This window comes from Vigna umbellata, chromosome 8, assembly GCF_029865625.1.
Source record: "Vigna umbellata cultivar VRB3 chromosome 8, Vumbellata_1.0, whole genome shotgun sequence".
In the NCBI taxonomy this organism is placed as follows: domain Eukaryota; kingdom Viridiplantae; phylum Streptophyta; class Magnoliopsida; order Fabales; family Fabaceae; genus Vigna; species Vigna umbellata.
In genome coordinates this window covers 12431714-12454684 of record NC_142172.1, presented here as the reverse complement: position 1 = coordinate 12454684, position 22971 = coordinate 12431714, and the positions used below count along the sequence as shown (strand labels likewise).

Sequence of the window (22971 nt, the reverse complement as noted above, 5' to 3'; positions counted from 1 at the left end):
TCTTGCACTTCAATAAGACTTAAACCATATCACAGCCAAGTACAATGACTAAAGCAATTAATTATTAGCAACCTGCACATATCAAACACATATTAAACTGAAAATCACCAGAACTAGCTAGCATTATCACATGAAGATAGATTTCCAAGCAATTATTGGTGTAATAATTGGTTATGTAGTCAGTGTTATTTGGTTATTTGTTCATTTAGTTATGTACAATTGACAAAATGCTTAAGATGAATATCAATGGTCAGATTAGTTAGTGCTGTAAGTGGTTATTTGACGGAGGTCATACCCAAATTCAATTAATGTGCAATTAGAAATACAGTTCTCAACACCCAATTTTGTCTAGGTAAGTAAATGAATTAAAAATAAAGAATAAGAGAATAATAATTAATGGTGGGTAAAGAAAAAGGGAAGAAGAGAATAATAAAATAATTTTCCTTAAAAAAATGTAACTTAAATGCACGACACATAACTAGAAAATATTTTTGAAATATTAGTTTAATATGGTAATAATTTGAATCAATATTATGCCAATAATTATAAGCAATAATTAAAATAATATATTGATATAATTTGCTGCGTCAGTTTCTTTTAAAGAGAAAAATATGATTTTAAAAATTGACAAAATTTTCTTACAATAATTATATCCAATATCTTGAATATTATTTGATTTGTTTTTCATAGAACCAAGACAACTTCTTTCCCTATTTTGTTAATTGTCAATTAATTCAAAATTAAGATAAGATTACCATAATATTACAATGTGTGTATATAAATACGCACCTTGTCATAGAGAAGGGGACGAAAAAAAATAGAGAGATGCATAAATAATACAAATAGAAAGAGAGAAATAGAGTATAGAGGAAAATAGGTTCTCACACATAAGGGTTCTGTCAACGGCAACCACCAAAAAGAACTAGGAGAGTACCAAAAGCTAAAAAGGTATGTCGCCACTACACCATTATTTTTCTCCTTTTATTGTACTTTGAAGATTTTCTAAAAGGTATTAGTGTTTACTAGACAAATAACATTTTTTTTTTAAAAATCATAAAATAAAGGGTACGGGTCGGCCTATGGCCGGTTTCTTTCTTTTTCCCACCATTCTTAAAATAAAAAAACTAAAAATATTTAAAACCAAAAAATGTCAATTTTGTCAAACTAAACCTTTTTGTACTAGGACTACGTGATCCATGATTTTCCATCATGAATGAAGATACGTAGGAGTAAGGTCAATCCTTGTCGGGTTCACTTTTCAAAAATCTAAAATAATCCATAATAATTTTCAAACAAGCTCACAAACCTTTTTCTAGATAAAGAACTACGTGATCCCTGATTTTCCATTATAAATGGATATACGTAGGAGCAAGATCAATCCTTGTCGGGTTCATAAAACAAAATATTTTTTTGTTTCTTAATAGTTTCTTTATATTATTATTTTTTAGGGAAAATTAAATATTTTGAAAAACCACGTCAACTTTATACATTTAGTTAAAGGTACTACTTTCGGGTAGGCGCGGTAGGGTGTTAATACTTCCTTACGCATAATCGATTCCCGAACTTAAAATCTAGTTTTTGTAGACCACGCTTTTATTTTATGGTTTTTCATAGTTTTTCAAAATAAATTATGGTGGTGAGTCCCAAAATTTTTGCTTTAAACTCGTTTGCTTTTCAGTTCGTCGTCCCGTCGCAATCCTAGTTGCAACAAATGACGACTCCACTAGGGATGCTAGAGAATAAAGTCTAGCTAATTCAATGTGCAAATTGATGTGGTTTCTCTTTATTTATTTTTCCCTTTATCTATCTATATTATTGCTCTTTATTCATTTTGATAACTTATTTATTCTTTTTTATTATTATTGGAATAATTATTACTGTTCATATCATGAGTGGGACCCTTTACCTGGGTCTGAGTCTAACATAGAATTAGAGGGGTACCTAATGAATCACTATTTTGTACTATTCGTTTAAGTTTTCGCACTAAATTGTGTATAATTCTCCATTATTGTCTCATTTTCACTATTTGGGCCTAATTAGACTATTAATTCTTATTTTAATTAATTTAAATTATTTGGGCCTAATTATTCCAATTATTATTTGCAGGACAAGCAATGTTAGAAAGGTAGAGAAAGAGCGTTTGAACCTATTGCATAGAACCGAACGGTCTAAGCTTTGTTGCACCGAACGATCTGAGCTTTGTTGCATCGAACGGTCTGAGAACGGTTACACCGAACGGTTTGCGTAGGTCTGCACCGAACGGTCTAAGAATGAACGAGCCTGCAAAGCACTATTGAACCGAACGGCAAAACCTTAAATCACCGAACGGTCCGATGAAGTGACCAGAGAAAGAAAATATGACAGTTTTGGAATCATATTCTGGGACTAAAAGAGTGTTGCCACGTCATTTACCAATTTCCACATCAACATTAGATTTTAATTTAATTTCCTTTTAGTTTAGGTTTGGGCTCATTTTTTGCCATCTTTTTTAGAAGCCCATTAGAAGGGCAAAATTGTAATTTGAGGTCTATAAAAGCACAAAAAACCATCCGTATGAGATTGCATATATAATGTTTAAACCTTAAGACATTGGACGTACCTTAAAAACACAAAAAAATAAGAAACAAAAACCAGGGACAACTTATTGCATTTGTACTTTGTTTTTCTTCTAAATTAAGAGTTTAAAAAACAAAACGATCGTGATTTAATATGTAAACATGTTTCTTTATTAAAAAGTTATCATTCTTTATAACCTATTTTGAGTCTTAAAAATAAAAAAAATTCTTTTAACTTCCCTTAAACAAATCAGGTTGACATAATTCATCAATAAAATAATTTTTTGGGTATGAAAAAGAAAGAAATGTTTTTGCAAAAAAAGAATCAAAATTTCAAAACACAAAAGGAGAAAATGAAAATGACAAACTCTTTTTTTGAAGATTTTCATTCACTGTAATAAGAACAGTTTTTAAGCCTATTAGGCCTAGTTGTCATACATAATTTTCTTCAAATTCAATTTCCTGAAAACAACAAACGAGTGCGAAAAGAGGAAAATATATGGTAAAACATTTCTCAAAAAAGTTTTATCATTTTCATTTCACCAAAAAAACATAGAAAAGGAAATCATTACATTTTGAGTATTTTATTATCATACGTTTTTTTATCAAATATTTTAAATAACTAATAGCATTTTCTGTGTTTGATATGTGTGTGCGCATTGCTTGAAAACACTCACTCTCCAGACTTCCCCCAAAAGAAAAAAGAGATTGGCTCTAACAAACACTAACACTACCCATAATAATAAACACAAATCCTTATACCAAAGCATTTTGGTCTTGCCAAAGTTATTCTCGCTTGTGCTATTTGGAAACTCCCTAACTAGCCAAAAGCTTGCAAAAGAAAATCAAACCAATTGGGGCAATCCTTTTTCGGTAAATCCTTTCCATACTCATTCCCTATCTTGAACAAAACCCATGCCTAAAACTGGGGCAACTTTGACATTCATGGATCCATATCTCCATACTTTTTCCAAACACCAACATCTTTTTGGTATGTCGTATCTCATATTGATATTCACATATTACAATTCCTTTTTGGCATATGAAGAATGACACACCAATGTGGCTATCCTAGTGTCCTTTAACTCCTTTTAAATATTTACCATTTTTAACTTTCGAATTCAAGCATGCACATACTAATGTTTCAAAAGAAAATTTCAAGCACTGTTTTGAATATCCGACTCAAAAACTTTTGACATCCATTGTTTTAAAAAAAATGTAAGACATACATGAATTTGATGATTTAAAAGAAACAAAATTAACTCCGCAAAAATAAAGTAATAAAAAATCAATCAAAGGTTAAAAAAATCAAAACACCTAGTTGCATACTATTGCATCATGGACAAATTATCTGCATAAATAACTATCATGTATATCTTCGTCAACAAGATATTTATGAATAGTTATCAAACCTTTTTCATTCAAAAATACAAAAAGATCAACATGCATCGAGGTTTCCTCTTTCAAGTTAGTCAGGTCTTTCTATATCGGTCTTCTACCAAGCAATGGTCGAAACGAGGTTTTTCATTATAGGTCCATACATTCATGCATTCAGCATCATGCATGCATCATCATAGGTGTCCAAAGAAGAAAGCATAACCAACGTCCAAAAGGAAATCAGTTCAAAAGAAAGACATCAGTGAAGAAATTAAGAACTTGAAAAAAAGAAAAAAAAAAGAGGTGAACAACGATCTCACACGGATTCTCACCCATACATCGGTACATCAATAAAATTCAAAGAGGGAAGTCCAAAGCTATAAGAAGATAAAAAAAAGTCCATTTTTCATCTTGACACTAAAGCCCAATTTTCACACACATGAATGGACACTCAATGGCTAGAAAGATGCTGAGAACGAGTTACTTTTGGTTAACCATGGAACGAGATTATTGCGTGCATGTAAGAAAGTGTGAAAAATGCCAAAAGTATGCAGATAATATCAATGTGCCACGCATAAACCTAAATGTGTTGTCGGCACCTTGGCCATTTTCAATGTGGGTTATAGAACCCAAAGCAACAAATGGACATCGCTTTATACTAGTCGTAGTTGACTATTTTACCAAATGGGTAGAAGTTGCCTCCTATGCCAATATCATAGAAAGGTAGTAACGAAATTCATAAAAAGAGAGTTGATTTGCCGATACGAGATCCCTAACAAGATTAAAACCAATAATGCCACAAACCTGAACAATCGAATGATGAAAGAGTTGTGCGAAGAGTTTAAAATTCGACATTATAATTCCTCACCTTACCGTCCAAAGATGAATGAGGCAGTTGAGGTGGCTAATAAGAATATCAAGAAGATCAATTCAAAAGATATATATATACATTACTGTAATGCCAGGAAATTTCAACATCCATAAGGAAATTCACGAGGTTCTTGCGCCTCTCCAGAGAAATTTACGAGGTTCTTGCGTCTCTCCAGGAAATTTACAAGGTTTTTGCGCCTCTCCAGGAAATTTTCGAGGTTCTTGCGCCTCTCCAGAGAAACTTACGAGGTTCTTGCACCTTTCCAAGAAATTCACGAGGTTCTTGTGCCTCTTTAGGAAATTTACGAGGTTCTTGCGCCTTTCGAGGAAATTTACGAGGTTCTTGCGCCTCTCCAGGAAATTTACGAGGTTCTTGCACCTCTCCAGGAAATTTACGAGGTTATTGCATCTCTCCAGAAAAATTTACGAGGTTCTTGCGCCTCTCCAAAAAAAAATTACGAGCTGTTTGCGCCTCTCCAGAAAAATTTACGAGGTTCTTGGGCCTCTCCAGAGAAAACTTATGAGGTTTTTATGCCTCTCCAGAAAATTTACGAGGTTTTTGCGCCTCTCCAGCAAAATTCGCGGTGTTCATACACCTTTCCAGCGAAGTTCATATGGCTCTTAAGCAAAGTTCACAAGGTTGCTACACTCTCTATTAGGTACACTTCGAGGTAATCTTTGTCCTTCTCTTTAGACCCAAATGAAATTAATGTCTTTATCTTTATTTGACTTTTACTATGATAACACAGAAACTATAAGGTTCATGTTATGTAGCAAAATCTAAATAAAGAGGGCAGTTGTCAACACCTAATTTCGTCTGGATAAGTAAATGAATTAAAAATAAAAAAGAAGAAAATAATAATTAATGGTGCGTAAAGAAAAACGGAATAAGAGAATATTAAAATAATTTTCCTTAAAAAAATGTAACTTTAATGCAAGGCACATAACTAGAAAATATTTTTAAAATATTAGTTTAATATGGTAATAATTTGAATCAATATTATGTCAATAATTATAAATAATAATTAAAATAATATATTGATACAATTTGTTGCGTCAATTTCTTGTAAAGAGAAAATATGATTTTAAAAATGGACAAAATTTTCTAACAATAATTATAACCAATGTCTTGAATATTATTTGATTTGTTTTTCTTGGAACCAAGACCACTTTATTTTGTTAATTGTCAATTAATTCACAAATAAGGCAAAATTATCATAATATTACAATGTGTGTATATAAATACGCACACTGTCATTAAAAATGGGACAAAAAAAAATAGTGAGAGATGTAGAAATAATAGAAATAGAAAGAGAGAAATATTGTATAGAGGAAAATAAGTTCTCACACATAAGGGATCTGTCAACGACAACCACCAAGGAAGAATTATGGGAGTACCAAAAGCTAAAAAGATATGTCGCCTCTACACTATTCTTTTCTCTTTTTATTGTACTTTGAAGTTTTTTCTAAAAGGTATTATTTTTTACTACACACAAATAACGTTTTTTTTAAAATCATAAAATAAAGGGTACGTGTCGGCCTATGACCTGTTTCTTTCTTTTCCCCAACGTTCTTAAAATAAAAAAAAACACAAAATATTTAAAACCAAAAAATGTCAATTTTATTAAACTAAACATTTTTTTACCAGAACTACGTGATTCCTGATTTTCCATCATGAATGGAGATACGTAGGAGCAAGGTCAATCCTTATCAGGTTCACTTTTCAAAAATCCAAAATAATCCTTAATAATTTTCAAACAAACTCACAAACCTTTTTCTAGATGAAGAACTACGTGATCCTTGATTTTTCATTATAAATGGATATACGTAGGAGCAAGGTCAATCTTTGTCAGGTTTATAAAACAAAAAATATTTTTGTTTCTTAATAGTTTCTTTATATTATTATTTTTTAGGGAAAATTAAATATTTTGAAAAATTACGTCAACTTTATACATTTAATTAAGGCTTAATACCAATTTTGGTCCCATTTTTTGTCAGCTTTATTCGAAATGGTCCTAATTTTTTTTTCTGTTCAATGTTGTCCTAAAGAATGTAATTTATGTTCAATTTAGTCATTTTTGCAGACGGCGTTTAAATCGTTAACGACGCACCTACCAGCACTTGGCGCCACGCGTGCATCCAACAACAACCACTACGGAACCCATTATCGCGAATCAAATGAACCCAAAAACGAAAAAATAAATTCATGGAAAAACAAAGAAGAACCCTCATCTCCAACAAAGAAGAACCCTCATTCCAAGTTCAAAAACCCTAATATTCTCAATCTGAACCCTCATCCCCCACTTCGCAAAACCCAAAACCCAGACTTGTAGGGAAGAATAGAATCCCTAACCACTCGCAAAATAGAGAAGAACCAAGAATTCCCTAAATCAATTTTGAAACGATCATCATATATTCTAATTTAAAAAATCCAAATAACACAATAAAAAGCCCCAAATCACAACCCTCAAATCGCTTGAGAATGGTGGGCTTCTTAGATCACGACTACATCGGAGATTGAACCTTCGCAGAGGCGCCGCCGCTGCAACCCTCACCGCGCCGCGAGAAAGGAGTTCGCTCTCGTTTCTGCGAAACTCCGACAAACTCACTATTATCAATTGGACCATCGCAAGCTTCAATTTTTCTCTAGCGGCGTAGGCGTAAGGAAGTCTTTCCTCCTTGCATTCAGAAACCCTAATTTTTTGGGTGGGGAAGGGGCTACCACGTGGCAAGGCAGGTCAACAGTTAAATGACATGACATTCACTTATTGCACAGCGGACAGTGTGCCATTAACGATTTAAACTCTGTTTGCAAAAAGGACTAAATTGAACATAAATTACATTCTTTAGGACAACATTGAACAAAAAAAAAATTAGGACCATTTAGAATAAAGCTGACAAAAATTGGGACCAAAATTGGTATTAAGCCTTTAATTAAAGGTACTACTTTTGGGCAGGCGCGGTAGGGTGCTAATATCTTCCTTACGTGTAACCAATTCTCGAACCTAAAATCTAGTTTTCGTAGACCACGCTTTTATTTAATGGTTTTCCAGAGTTTTTCCAAAATAAATTATGATGGCGACTCCCAAAATCTTTTCTTTACACCCGTTTGCTTTACAGTTCGCGGTGCCGTCACGATTCTGGTTGCGACAAAGGGAGTTACTCCTAGGTTGTCTCTCAAGGTATTGTTTATCCTTTCAGCTACCTTATTTTTCTATAGAGTATGAAGAACAATATAGTTCCTCATAATGCCTTATGCAAAAATGTGAAAATCTTTAGTGCAAAATTCTAATTCATTGTCTAAAACACTTAGCCTTCTTAATGGGCTAATTAAATGTTAGAGTTCACCGATGTTAGAAATGATTGAAATCTTTAAACTTATGATTCATTGTGAATACCCAAGTTATCGTTCATAGTTATTAGTGACAGGGAAGAAGTACCTCATGCCTTCTAATGAAGGATGACTTAAGGGACAAATCCCAACATTAAAAATGAACATTATTCAAAGTGTCCTTCATGCTATGTATTGCTTTTAAGAACAATCTTTTATGTTGCTTATTGTAGACAAAATGCCCACACCCACAAAACTATAAAACCTTCGTCTAAGGGTTACTCAATAACCATGCTTGCACAAAACTCTTATCCCTATCTCACTTAAACACATATGCCACAAAACATTATCATACAAATGAAAGACAAATGTTTTGGTGCTACTAGTGAACCTTCTAATATCTGATTCTATTTTAGCATGCAATATGTAGCGAGATATTTGGTAGATGTATTTGTTCATTTATAAATACTTAAGTATTGCTCCTTTGGTGAAATGAACAAAGGTTGAAAGTTAACCGATTACTAGAACAGGAGTATACACCTTAGTTCTAGTAATTGGTTCATGCTATGACTTTTGTTTTTGTTGTTATAAAACAACTTCTTTTAAAGGATCTGTACTATAATGATTGGGGTGTCACTTTGATGATTTTGAGTGCTTTGGAGCACTTTCAAATATATTTTCAAACTTTCCCTTGGACCTATTAGAATATTCTTTCTGATGTTTGGATGCTCTAGGGATGCTTTTAGCAGCAACCTTTTCAAGTTCAAGTTGTAGTTGTCTTTTTGGAGAGAAGTAATGATACAATGACACAATTTTACATTAATTTAACATACAATATAAGCGTAAAATAATCATAAAAGAATAAATTTTTGTCTTTTTTCAGGAAAAAAGAGTAAAAAGTAAGAAAGGATAGCATCAAATGAATGTAAAAATTTATGTATGTTAAAGTATCATTTTTCTTGGAGAAGTAAGATCTAATATTTTAATAGATGGTTAAACATTATGCTTTTGTCTTCTTTCTTATGTCTACTTCGCCATGAACTTTGTTTGTTTATTTAAAATTATACCAAGAGATTTAAACATATTTTCATTTAGGTGAGGAGGTGACAATTTTCTTTGGACATGATCATCAAGCTTTTTTATGCCCCATTTAGGGTTTTTCTCAAAAGTTAAACTTTATAGAATCCATACTTTCTAATAAGAGACAATATAACCACATACATTTTTAAGTAAGATACTTAGTGTTGATATTGAAATTAATAAATTACCAACTTTACTTAAATTTGACTTGACTTAAAATTGAATCCAATTTGGATCAACATGACTTAAATATGTCTTAAATTAGTCTAATAAGAATCTAAACTAACTTAGTTTGACTTTATCACCATATGATCTAATTATTTATAGACTTCACAAAGCTCAATTTTGCATTACTTAAAAAGTTTAATCAAACTTTGTTAGATGAATTATGTACTTAAGCTTTATTTAGTCTAATCTTCCATGAGTTAAATTGATTTAGATTCACATTCATTTTAAATTTTCAAAATCTAATAAATTATCAAATTTATATCAAATTTTATACTTAAAAGAATTAGATTTAAAACTTTAAAATATAAATTTAAGAGATAAATCAATTAAAATAATTGATTCGGATAACTATCAATCGAATTTAAAATTTTAGACTTGTCCATTCCTACTATTTTTGTATTAAACTATATAATTTTTTTTAACTTAACTGAAAAAATTACAAAAATAATAAATTTATAATATGTAAGAAAAATCTTAAATAAAAAATTTATAAAATTAAACTATTTTTTTAACAATCATTTTTGAGTGATTGTATTTTAAAATTGAACTATTTTTTTACTTTTTAAATATTGTTTTAACTGTTTTTTAATAGAAAAATGTTTCTTTAACAATATTTTTTTACAACATCCACGTGATCCGTTTCAAATATCTTTTAAATATGAATTCAAACATACCAATATATTAGACAAAAAGTTGTTATAAAAAATTTATAAACATATTAAAATCCTTTTTAATATATTTAAGTGGCCGTTTTTCTGAGTTAATATTCTTTAAAACTAAAACAACTATTTATAATAAAAAGTACTTATAAAAGTAGAAAAATATTTTTATTATACAAGCTATTTATTTTTATTTATAATTATAATTTTATTATTTTTTACTATCATACAAAAAAAATTGAACAGAAATAATAAATAAAAAACACATGAGGGTTAGTTGAAGATGTGTTAGCGTCGTTCTGTCTGCACCGAAATCGAAGATGTGGCGCACCTTCGACAGCACCACCCTGAGAGCCTTGCGCCACAGTTCCTTCCTCTTCTCCTCTTCTTCTTCTTCACTCACCACCATTTGTTGCTCCTCTTCGTTCACCACTCTCGCCACAATCGTCACCCATCCTCACTCTCAATCTTTTACTCCAACATCCCGCGTTTCCTTCACCCACTCGCGCCACTTCGCCGCCCCCGCTCCACGCTGCATTTCGTCGCACCCCACCCTCGACTGGAACGACGCCGTTTCCTGCTCCGAGGTCGACGCGGAAAGCCGTGATGACGGAACCGTCGACCAAGATACCAAGCCTTGTATTCCCGTCCGAGCCTTCTTCTTCTCTACTAGGTATTTACCATTCCCCTCTCTTCATCTTCTTTTACTCCAATCATTTCCCAAATTCATTAGTATGATTCGTTACTAATTCGCTTATATTTTATTTTTCGTGTAATTTGAAGTTGAGAAACAATGTGAATGTGTAGGTAGAGCGTGGAGGACTGGTTAATTGGTCTGGGTCCTTCATAGTTGCAATATTGGTTATCATTATTGTTATTGTTATTACTAGAGAAAAAAATGCTAGTCCCTTTAGACTCAAATCTAAGAAAAAAGAGGCGATGATTGGTGGACTTTTATATAAATAAATTTCGATTCCCTAAACTGTATTTTATTTATTGTATGAAAACAAGCATTGTAAATGAACTTTACTGCTATTTTTATTAATGTGATAGTTAGTTATTAATTTTGCTTATAATTATTTAGTCTTGAGCAAGAATGGAGTTTTAACTGTCATTCAATTGCAAACCTAAGATGGACTTTACTCTAGCTACCTTAAAGTCATATCAACAGTGATGTGTAATTGTGGCAATATATTTGCATTACCTATGCATAATCAAATTTCAGGGACCAAAAACATAGTCAAGTTAAAAAAGATAGTTGGCTGCATCGATATGTTCCTGCAGTGGCTTCAGAATGACTGCAATTGTTTGAGTCTTGATTAGTTCTTTAGGTTAATTCAATGGGTTATCATTTTAGACTATAATAATGTGCCCCACCCTTCTCATTCACAAATGTAGTTCTGAATTTTGTAATATGTAGTAACCATAAGTGACTTCATTCTTGAATAAATTTGGCATTTATTTCTTAAATGTGAAAATTATGCCTTCAGTGCTCCAGGACAATGGTCATTGTTAATTCTCACGAACTATGCTTGAAGAGTTGTAGTTGTAGTTAAATCACTACTCTGGATATCAAGGTTGTCTGCCTCTCAAGAAGTATGATCTTGTGTGTGTTCTTCTAATTTTGTTGTTATTAGAAAACTATCATTTATTTTTGTGATAAATGGGTAACTAAGAATGTCTTCTCCAGTTATTTGTTAAATTCATGAACTGTTAGGACAGAGTAATCTTGCAGATTTTTCAAGTAGGATAACTTAATGTTGCTACCTGCTTGACAGCTTGTTGTTGTTTCATACTATATATGTATATCAATATTGATTTATTTTGTCTCTTTCATTTCTTTGAATTTAGTGTTGATTTAAAAAGCTTGGTGGAACAGAACAAACCAAACTTTGTGCCGCCATCATCACGGATGACTAATTATATAGTTCTTAAGTTTGGTGATATATGTCATTTGAAGGTATGTGGCTCTTGTGTTTTTGTTGTGTCCATTTTGTATTAATTGTTTACCCATGTTCTGCCTTATTTTCCTTGTTTATAATTTATCATTATTGGAGGTATGGTATCTAGTATCTAGGTAATACATATCCTGTATGTTAGGAATAATAAGTATTTGAGGATATAATTCCAGAAAAGTTTACAAGTTTTGAGGCAATGATTCAGAGTATTTAATGCACACAAGTGCTTTTCAATTTGCTTTGATTTTACTTGATGGAAAGATAAATGGTGAAATTGTGACCTCAACTACTATTGACCGACTATTGTTTATTTTTTCTTGTCTTTAATGTTTATACCCTTTCATATGAAAAACATCATGAGACTAGACTCATGCCAGTTGAGTATTATTCAAATCCCTCTACAATGAGTTCAGGATAGAATTTGAAATTGGAGAAACCATCTTTGTTCTAACATATTGCTATGATTTTTGTGAATACTGACAATACATGTTTACATTGTATTAAGTCAAATTGATTGCACTTCTTTGTATCCCTTTTCCAATTATAGATCACTGTTCTTATGTTACAAAGTATTCATGCTCGGGAGGATCAAGTGTTTTGTGTTCCTTCTAAACTGTTTTATTAACATTTGAAGTCATAAGATCAATGATAGTAACTGCAAACTACCTTTTTAGGGTTCGGGTTCTTTCTTGAGTGGAAGCAATGGCTGTTACATGGTGGTTTTTCAGTATGGTTCCATTGTATTGTTTAATGTTGCTGAGCACGAGGTAGATGACTATTTGAAAATTGTTAAGAAGCATGCATCTGGTCTGCTTCCAGAAATGAGAAAGGATGGTGAGTTCTGATATCCAATTTGTATTTGCTTTTAAAATTTAAAATATAATGCATAGATTTTGATCTGTGTTATCAATTGTGGAATATCAAAAATGGCAGAAAGTCAAAAAGCTACCACGTGAAGTGCCAAAAATGTTGCATGTAGCAAAGCAGTTGTAATACAACACGCGCATGTATCAGATGAGAACCGTTACATTTTGTGAATTGAAAACTATAAATATAGGCCATTAGATCATATTTATATGGTCAATATTGAAAGAAAATGCACATATCTTATTTTAAGTGGTCATGTAACCATTAACTAACTTTTAAGGTTGATCACCCATGTATGTTTATATGGTCTAGATATGTAGTTCTTATTAGAAAGTGGCTTTTAAGCCTAACTCAACCCCACAAAACCGGCTTGTATGGTGAGGTTTGCACCCCAATTATATATTATAATTTGGCTTTATCTCTAGTCGATGTGAGACTTCCAACACACCCCTTTCACGCTGAGGTATAGACATCTCGAGTGTGAGAGTAAAATTAATGGGTGGTCCGATAATGGCCTGACAACGGGTGGAACAAAAGCCCACATAGATCTCACTAGGTAAGGCTCCAACCATGACTCTGATACCATGCTAAGAAGTGGGCTTTAAGCCTAACTCAACCCCACAAAACTGGCTTGTAAGGTGAGGTTTGCACCTACTTATATATTATAATGGGTGATCCGATATCGCTAGGATAAACTCTAACCATAGCTCTGATACCATGCTAAGAAGTGGACTTTAAGCCTAACTCAACCTCACAAAACCGGCTTGTAAGGTGAGATTTGCACCTACTTATATATTATAATTTGGTTTTATCGCTAGTCGATGTGGGACTTCCAACAATTCTCATTTCTCACAATAAGAAAAGTTTTCATTGGTTTGTCTCCTATACACACACACATATATATGTATGTATGTATGTATGTATGTATGTATGTACATATATATATATATATACATATATATATATATATATATGTATGTATGTATGTATGTATGTATGTATGTATATATGTATGTATGTATATATATGTATGTATGTATGTATGTATGTATATATGTATGTATGTATATATATGTATGTATGTATGGTAATGAAAATATGACTTTTATTACAAGGGAGCATGGTAATTGAATCAAGATACAAATGATGTATCTGAGAGGCTATTTTTTGAATTGTGAATCGTATTATTGGTAAATTCTATATATATATATATATATATATATATATATGTATATATGTGTGTGTATGTATGGTAACGAAAATATGACTTTTAGTACAAGGGAGCATGGTAGTTGAATCAAGATACAAATGATGTATATGAGAGGCTATTTTTTGAACTGTGAATCATAATATAGGTAAATTCTATATATATATATATATATATATATATATATATGTATGTATGTATGTATGTATGTATGTATGTATGTATGTATGTATGTATGTATGGTAACGAAAACATGACTTTTTTTATTACAAGGGAGCATGATAGTTTAATCAAGATACAAATGATGTATATGAGAGGCTATTTTTTGAATTGTGAATTGTAATATTGGTACATTCTATTTAACACTATCGCATGCCTTAAGTTTAGTCCCTTTTTTCTTGACATTTGTTGGAAAAGCATGTAGACTCTGGCCATATTTTGCTGTGTTGTAGCTTGGAATTTGTGATCCATGAACTGGTGGATATTCAAGCAGTATTTTTTTGTACACATGAGAAAATCAACTATTATCATAGTGTATATTACTGGGTCATTGAAATTATTATTCATTCAGACACACTATTGCCTTGTTTTTATTACATTTTTCTTTTATTTATGTTTCTATTGTCTTGCTGAATGCTTTTATAAAATTTAACTTTTATTCTGTTTTGCCTTTTGAGATTTTAGAGTATGAAGTTAGAGAAAAACCATCTTTAAGCACATGGATGCAAGGTGGGCTAGATTACATAATGTTACAATACTTGAACATTGATGGAATTCGAACTATTGGTAGTGTTCTAGGTCAAAGTATTGCTCTTGATTACTATGGTCGACAGGTATGTTCTTCATCTTGTCAGGATTTTTTGATACCTTATTATACTGGTGATATTCCACTAAAGGTCTACTTAACAGCTCCCTTCTGCTTTTATTCTAGGTTGATGGAATGGTTGCAGAATTTACTGACATAAACCGTGAGATGGAAGCAACTGGAAAATTTAAAATGCAAAGGAAGAAACTTTTCCAGTTGGTGGGCAAGGCAAATTCAAATCTTGCTGATGTCATTCTAAAGCTTGGACTATTTGAGAGGTAATAATCCTATATGGTAACAAATTTTGCAGGTCAATTTTAGTTTCCAAAGTTGAAAAGTAAAATTTTACTTGTGATACTAGTTGCTATTTATTTTGGAAGACTAATTTAGTTTCAATATCAAAATCTTAAATGGCAATCTAATGAATGAAACAGTTGGATCTAAAGAGGGTAGGTATATGAAACCTTAAACCCACAAAGGGAAGGCTGTTTTCAAGATTTGAGTATTATTTCTATGTCACAAGACAACAACCTTGTCATTGCACAAGGTTTTCCCTCTCGAATGTATGTTGAATAGAGCAAAAGTTAATGGGTACATTAAATATTACTGCATGATACATTGCACAAATGTGATGATGTCTTAACCAAGGCCCTCTGTCCTGCTTGATTTTCTGCTCTTTGACCAAAGCTCAAAGTAGTGGACACGTGTGCCCCTCACTCTTCAATTGCTTTGGGGCAAATATTGGAGTATAGTTTTACTTGATTTAATTTAATTTCTCTTGTACAGTAGTAGGTTGTTATTTTTCCACTTGACAGCTGTCACCTGTAAATAACTTAGAGTTAGAGATTAGAGATTCCATCCTATGACCTATATAAACCTTTTGTAATTGGGTTTGAGTTCGTTTCTTCATAATTACGAAACTCTATATTCTCTCTTTAAAACTCTACATTTGACCACAGTAATAAATATCTTAGAATTTGAATAATTACAAAACTAACTTACCAAGTGAGAACTTCCCAAGCTTATAAGTGCTACAAAGAAATCTCTAGTCAATTTGAGATTTCAAGCTAAAAGCTGTCATCTCAAATCAATGGCTGCATTATACTGCACTTGGTCTTTGGTCAGCCCTCTAATAAGTAATTTTTTTCAAGCAATAACAATTAATTCTAGTAGGGTCGAAATTAAAGTGGGCCAGAGGTGACCACAATTCTAATAGTGCAAATTCAAGAATCCCCTAAAAGTTCTTGTATCTTCCCACATCATAACTTGTCCTTGTCATCTTGCAGCTGTGGCTGTCTTTTATTGGTGGAGATATTGTGTCTTCCAATAATTTTCTCTTGCTTATACAAAGCAAAAACAAAGTTGCAGCAAGTTTATTGTTAAAGGAGCTGAAGTGAATTGTTATGAGAAAAGATTAAGTACAAGGCTTAACTTGTGTGAACGAGTTAGTGAGTTTCCTTGTGGAGACACCAAATTGCTGATGGGAAACATGCTAATATCATACAGAATACTTTTCCTGATTATCACGTTGAAGTAAGGTAACCCTTCTTTTTCTGTGGGGGGAGGTTATTGTTAGTCTTATTAAAAAATTATATTCTTGAAGGAAAAGGAGAGCTTGTAAGTATTCTGTAATAACAAAATAAAGAGAAGGTTATTAGCATTAATTGGGAACAAAGTCTGTCTCTGAGTGTTATGTTATGGAAATTAGAGAGGCAAGATCCATGACTATTGAGAGGGAAGGATTCCCAGAGTCCTGCCTGTTACTGCATCATGCTTTTTGCTTCACCACTGTAGCAATTCTTCTCTTTCACATTCGTAGTTTGTTTGCTTCTGAGGATGGAATATAAAGGAGGGAAGAAAAGAGACTAAAGGCATGAAAAAGAGAAAAATGAAAAATAGATAAATGAGGTGAGGAGGGTGCACTGAGCATTTTGCACTACAGTGGAAAGAAAGGCACATGAAGTTGGATAATTGATTGTGTTACGTGCCGCCTCAAAGACCCTTTGTCTGTATTATTTCAGCAATTGTCAACTCTGAACACAAACATCAGCTTAAAGGAAATCTCTTCCTTGCACACATGGTATTTCCTATCACAACAACTAAAACTACTTATTTCAACATCCTACAAGATAAGATAGCCCGTACGATTTAACTACCTTTACTTTTAAATTCCTTTCTATAATACACTTTTCAAACCTTCTCAGTTCTTCCCTTCCTAATATTATGTCATGAATATTTTACTAATATTAAATTTATATAATTGATTATGCTGTAAATTTTATGTTTTTTTATTATAATAATAATAAATAATTAAAAAATAATATTAAAATAAAAAATAAAAAATAAAAGAAAATGAAATTATGAATTATAAACAACTATTTTTCACTTTTTCATTTCCACTCTTTATCACTTAACTTAAAAACCTCACTTTTCACCCTTGTTCCCCTTTCCTTTTCCATCCACTCACATTCGATCATCCCATCCAAACAAAGCATTAAGGAAATTTTCCTTGCAATAAAGATTCACCCTTTTCAGTTCTTTTAACCAATTGCTTTCACATTCATCTTCTATTATGGACACAGAAGGTCTAGTGCAACATCAAGTACTTTTAAAGACAGCTGGAATCAGTTCATCTTTTAAATCATCCACAACTAAAGGAAGCATACGTCAAAGGAGCTATGGTAGAGAACTCTAGATTGAAGGCTTCTTTTGACCTTGGCTTGTAAATCTAAGAGCATCATTGTCACTCTCTCCTATGCCTCTGGGGTTATACGTTACAAAATCAAACAGATTATCTTTATTCAACTGAAAACATAAAAATCCGGTCCAGTGGAATATCAAATAGAACTTTAAGAGAAGCAGAAGGTGGAATTCAGTTATAGAGCAAAGTGTTGATAGAGAATTGAGGAGAGAGACTCAGAGAGAAGTTTGTTACCTCTTGCATAAAAACCCCTCATGTCGCGAAGTGCTCCAATTTATTGCTTTTCCTTGTGACTCTTTTGCTACTCAACCCCACAAAATATGGATCCATTCCACTTGGTGATTTTGTGTAACTAACTTGATGCAAGGGTATTGTTATGTTTTTCATGTTACCCATTGTTAGTTATATTCTCTTTATTTTATCTTTATCTTTTAGTTTTAGTTAATTTGTTATTGTTTCTTATTTTTATTTTGGGTTTAGTCCATATTTCTTCTATTATAAATAGACTATCTTATGTGTATATTCAACAAGGGAGATTAATCTCATACATAGTTTTTATTATATTCAACATGGTATCTAGAGTCAGGTTCTGTTGAGAATTTTTTTTGTCGCTTGTGCCACTACACCTGCCACTGTTGGCGGCAACACCATCTACCGTTGCCACTGCCAGAGTTCTAGTTTCAACTAGCAACTACACGGTTTTGATCATATCAACTAGGCGATCACCGTGCCTTCAACGACGCCTTCATTGGAGCTCCTATGCGCTCTCAACGCCTTTTGAAGTTGTGGATCTACTGTCTTTTCTGCCCTGTGTGGTAGCATCCCTCGTTTCCTCTCTGGCAGTGATTCAGAGAGTCGAGGTCACTCTTTTTCCTTTTTCAGTTCTTCATAGTGTCTTTTTCACTGTTGACCACTGTCTGCTGCCTCTATCCATTATTGTTCCCTATGGGTGGAGTCTGTTTCTAGGTGCTTTGATGACTAAAGGAGACTATTCTTTTGAAGAGCTAGATCTTCCACCTTCGCTGTCTATCATTCGCACACTGTCATTTTTGCTGTTCACTGTAAGGGAGATTTTGTTTCTATGTTGTCCAATCTAGTCCTTGTAGTCTATCTCTGTCAGCCACTACAAGCCACTATTCGTTACTGATGGCAATCTAATCCCATCAGTTTTTCGTTGTCTGTCACTGATGGTCGTTGTCCACTACTAATGATAATCTTCTTTGTCAAAGTCATCACAGTTGAAGTTTTGCGATAGTCCACTGCTGTCCAATATTATTCTCCACAGCTGCTATTAGTTGTTCGTTGACCTCTGTTCACACTCTTTCTCAATTGGATGTTAATAATGCATTTCTCAATTGCAAGAAGAGATTTATATAGAGCAACCTCCCAAATTTGTTGCTTAGGTGGAGCCTTCTGAGTTGGTATTTCGTCTTCTATGTCGTCTTCGCAAATCATTAACAATTTAGTGTCACTCGAATGCAAAAGTAGATATTTTCACTAAGTCTTTATTGATTATATTAGTAACAAGTTTGATACATACGATTTGTATGGACCAGCTTAAGAGGGAGTGTTAGATATATTATCTTTTTCTTTTATCTTTAGTTAGTTTGCTATTATTCCATATTTCTTCTATTATAAATAGAGTATCTTATGTGTATATTCAACACAACAGATATTAATCTCATACATAATTTTCACTATATTCAACACCCATCATACACAATGCTGCTCTCCTTATTTGTGAAGGTGACACAAAAGAAGCCTGTTAATGGAAACTAGGACCGCATAAAGCTTATTTCCCAATGCGTCATGTTTCTCACTGATTTTAAGAAAAGAAATATATTTCCGCGTAGTCCTGCTTTCAGCTATTTGTGGTGTATACTATAGTGTATTTGGTGAATGTTGGGTTTGTCGTTGGAAATGTTTTGTGCATCACGAATGAGTTCAGTTGAACTGTTTAAATATTGTATTTGGTAGATTACTCAGGGCTTTAAATAGTGCTATAATGCCGTAGCCGCTCGCTCCTTCCTGCTACAAGAGTTGCCATAGTGGGGCAGTTTAGTGTAGCAGCACCAGAGTGGTGCTATGTTGATTCCGAAAACGTCCTATAAACAGGAAAATTATGGGTTTTATCGGGGGCCTACTTTTGGTATTTTAATTTTCAAAAGGAAATTAAAGTTGTGGTTGTAGTAGTATAGGGGAACTACTTTTTATTTTTTATTGTGAATGTGATTAGTTGAGTAATTTTTCTAAATAGCAGTTATCCGGCTTTAGTGTTTTTTGGGCTGGTTGCTACGCCCGTCTGGGATTTGAAACATTGATTTATATATTATATTACTGTTGGAATGCAGAACTATTAACGATTCTGATCACAGCATAGCTTATTTATAAATCGTATCCATTGATGCATTCTTTTTTAATTTTCATATATTATTCCAAATATAAATTGCAGAAGTAAATTAAAAAGCTTACCCAAGGTAAACAGAAATTGCCGTGTTTGTGATATTGTACCTGAAGATAGTAAAATTTCAAATCTTAGGAACTTTCTATTTATCTTATTATAAAATATAAATGTTTTTTGCAGATCAGACATTGCTTGGAAAGATGCCAAATATGCTCAGATATGGGAATATCTCAGAGATGAATTTGAATTAACTCAGAGATTTGCAAGTCTTGATTTCAAGTTGAAATTTGTGGAGGTATAACTTCTGGACAACAATTTGTTGTTTGATTCTCTATCCCTACTTTCCGTTGACATTATTTTCCCCTTTTATTTATATGTTTGCATTTTAACTATATCCTCTTTTGATTTTGCAGCATAACATCCGTTTTCTGCAAGAAATTCTTCAAAATAGGAAATCCGATTTCCTCGAGTGGCTCATAATTGCACTGATTGGTGCTGAAATTCTTTTGTCTCTCTATGACATTGTTCAACGGTCTGGCATGAAATTTTAGCATCACTTCTTTTCTGGTCGCATGTAAGCTTAGCATGCCTTTGAGGGCTGTAGGATACTAGTTGTTGGCTTTACTCAGTTTTTAGATATTGGTGGCTCATGCTATATAAAACATTCTGTCTCTTGTAAATAACAATTTGAAATTCTAAACTCAGTTCTTTACTGTAGTCAATTGTATAACTTCACGTGTGGAATAATATCACTCACTGATTAATGTGCCTGTATGTCTGTTGTAACATAATTTTGTTTGTTGCAATCATTCATTTATTCTTTTCAATCATGATAATTCAGGAAGTTGCCAATTTTTATGATCTATTCATGTTATTATAGCAAATGAATCTCTTTCAGTCCAGAACGGTAAAGTAAGGCGCATATTTATAAAATATTTTTTCGTACTTTTTATTAAATTATGCATCATTAACTTATTAATTATAGTAATAGTCATAGTTGTGTTCAAAATAATAATGGTCTGATATGCACACGAATTTGAAGACAGTTTCTTCCTACATCTTTATAAATTATTTTTTCAATTTGTCTTTTTAATATTATACAATTTGTAAGTTATTTTTTAACTTTGGATCTTGCAAATCCGAAAACTAAAGATGACCGAGATAATGAGAAGCAAGAAGAAACCGAGCTAGGAACGTCTGAGTACAGGTTAAAATAGATTGCCCCAAAACTTGAAATATTAACTTTCCACCAAACAACTTAAATTGAATTATTTTTATTATTATTTATTTTAAATAAAGGCTAGAAAACACAGAATTACATTAATATGAAAGTAAAAATACAAGATAATAATGAGGGACAATATTACTACTTTGCGTGAAGCATAAGCCTAAGCAACACAAAACAGCATATATTAATTCATCTTAAATGTTGTGTTATTTGTAGTAGTAAATGTGTTCATAAATTATCTTTAACTACTTGCTCATTTAGGTGATGTAACTTTTAAACTATGATTACATTCTTATAAAATGCTTAGCTACATTTTATCAATTAAACTAAAATTAAGTTTTCTTTTTACAAATACTCGTGTTTTAAAAATACACACACTACATCGTCTTTTGATTTTAAAAGTAGTCAAGGATTCAAATTGTTGAATATAGTGAAAAACTATATATGAGATTAATCTCCCTTTGTGTTAAACATACACATAGGATCCTCTATTTATAATAGAAGAAATATGAGCTAAGCCCAAAATACAAATAAGAAATAATAACAAACTAACTAAAGATAAAAGATAAATATAAAATAAAGATAATATATCTAACACTCCTCTCAAGCTGGTGCATACAAATCGTATGTACCAAGCTTGTTACTAATATAATCCATAAAGACTTAGTGAAAATGTCTACTTCTGCACTCGAGTGACCCAAATTTCTAATGATTTGCAAGACGACATAGAAGACGAAATACCAACCTAGAAGACTCCCCCTGAGTAAAAAATATGGGAGGTTGCTCCATATAAATCTATTCTTGCAAATCGTCGTTAAGGAATGCTACTAGTGGATAAAGAGGTAATTGTTGGAGAGCCACCACGACTATAATAAATTAACAAGAACCATCTTTTCTATGAAAAAAAAAACATATATGGATGAGTACATTGCATTGATTTATGCTTCAAACTTGATTTATGATTACATTGGATTGATTTATACTTCTAAGAAGTTGATTTATGATTCCATTGAATGTACTTATGTTTTAATATAATTTTCATTCAAAATATACATTTCTAGATTATTCTGGACTATTCTGGCTGTAAATATATATGCAGGTATGTTTCTGTAGTTGGAAATGTAGCAGAAATATACCTCATTTTAAAAAAAAAACAGGGGAATATGCCTCGGTTGAGGTCATAACTGAGGTAGAAAAGCCCCCTATGGCCTGGGTTAAGGTCACAACAGATGCAAAAAGGTTGGCGGATGAAAAAAAAACAAAAATGGGCTCTACTGCCTCGATTATGGTTTCAACCGAGGCAATAGAAGGGGACATACTGCCTCGGTTCAGAAGGAATCGAGGCATAAAGTCCTACAAAAAAAAAACCCAAAACATTTACTGCTTCGGTTAAGGCTAAACCGAGGCCAAATCGTCTCCTTACTGCTTCGGTTAAAGCTGAACCGAGGCCAAATCTTCTCCTTTTATGCCTTGGTTAGACTTTTGTCTCTCCTGGATAAGCCTCGGTTCGGGAACCGCTGCCTATGGGCAAAAATAACCGCTGTCGTTTCCCCTGACTGCACTAGTGTGAGAAAAGAGAGATCATAAGAGATAACATCGGAAGAAGCCATAGATGAACAGAGAGAAACTATAAAAATCAAACATTCTCTAATTAAGGCACTTGAAAAAAGGAAAAAGAGCAACCTCGATACTCTGAATAGC

At 32.5% G+C, this 22971-nt stretch overlaps 1 protein-coding gene across 1 annotated transcript; it reads left to right on the top strand.

Annotated features, from left to right (window-relative positions):
• The first annotated feature begins 10381 nt into the window (after positions 1-10381).
• Positions 10382-20816, top strand: LOC124842772 (sporulation RMD1-like protein, putative (DUF155)). The gene is made up of 7 exons (XM_047319333.2): positions 10382-10773; positions 11952-12060; positions 12733-12892; positions 14817-14965; positions 15064-15215; positions 20223-20337; positions 20456-20816. The coding sequence occupies exons 1-7, from the start codon at positions 10421-10423 to the stop codon at positions 20591-20593; spliced, it is 1176 nt and encodes a 391-aa protein (XP_047175289.1). The 5' UTR covers positions 10382-10420; the 3' UTR covers positions 20594-20816.
• Positions 20817-22971: the final 2155 nt, after the last annotated feature.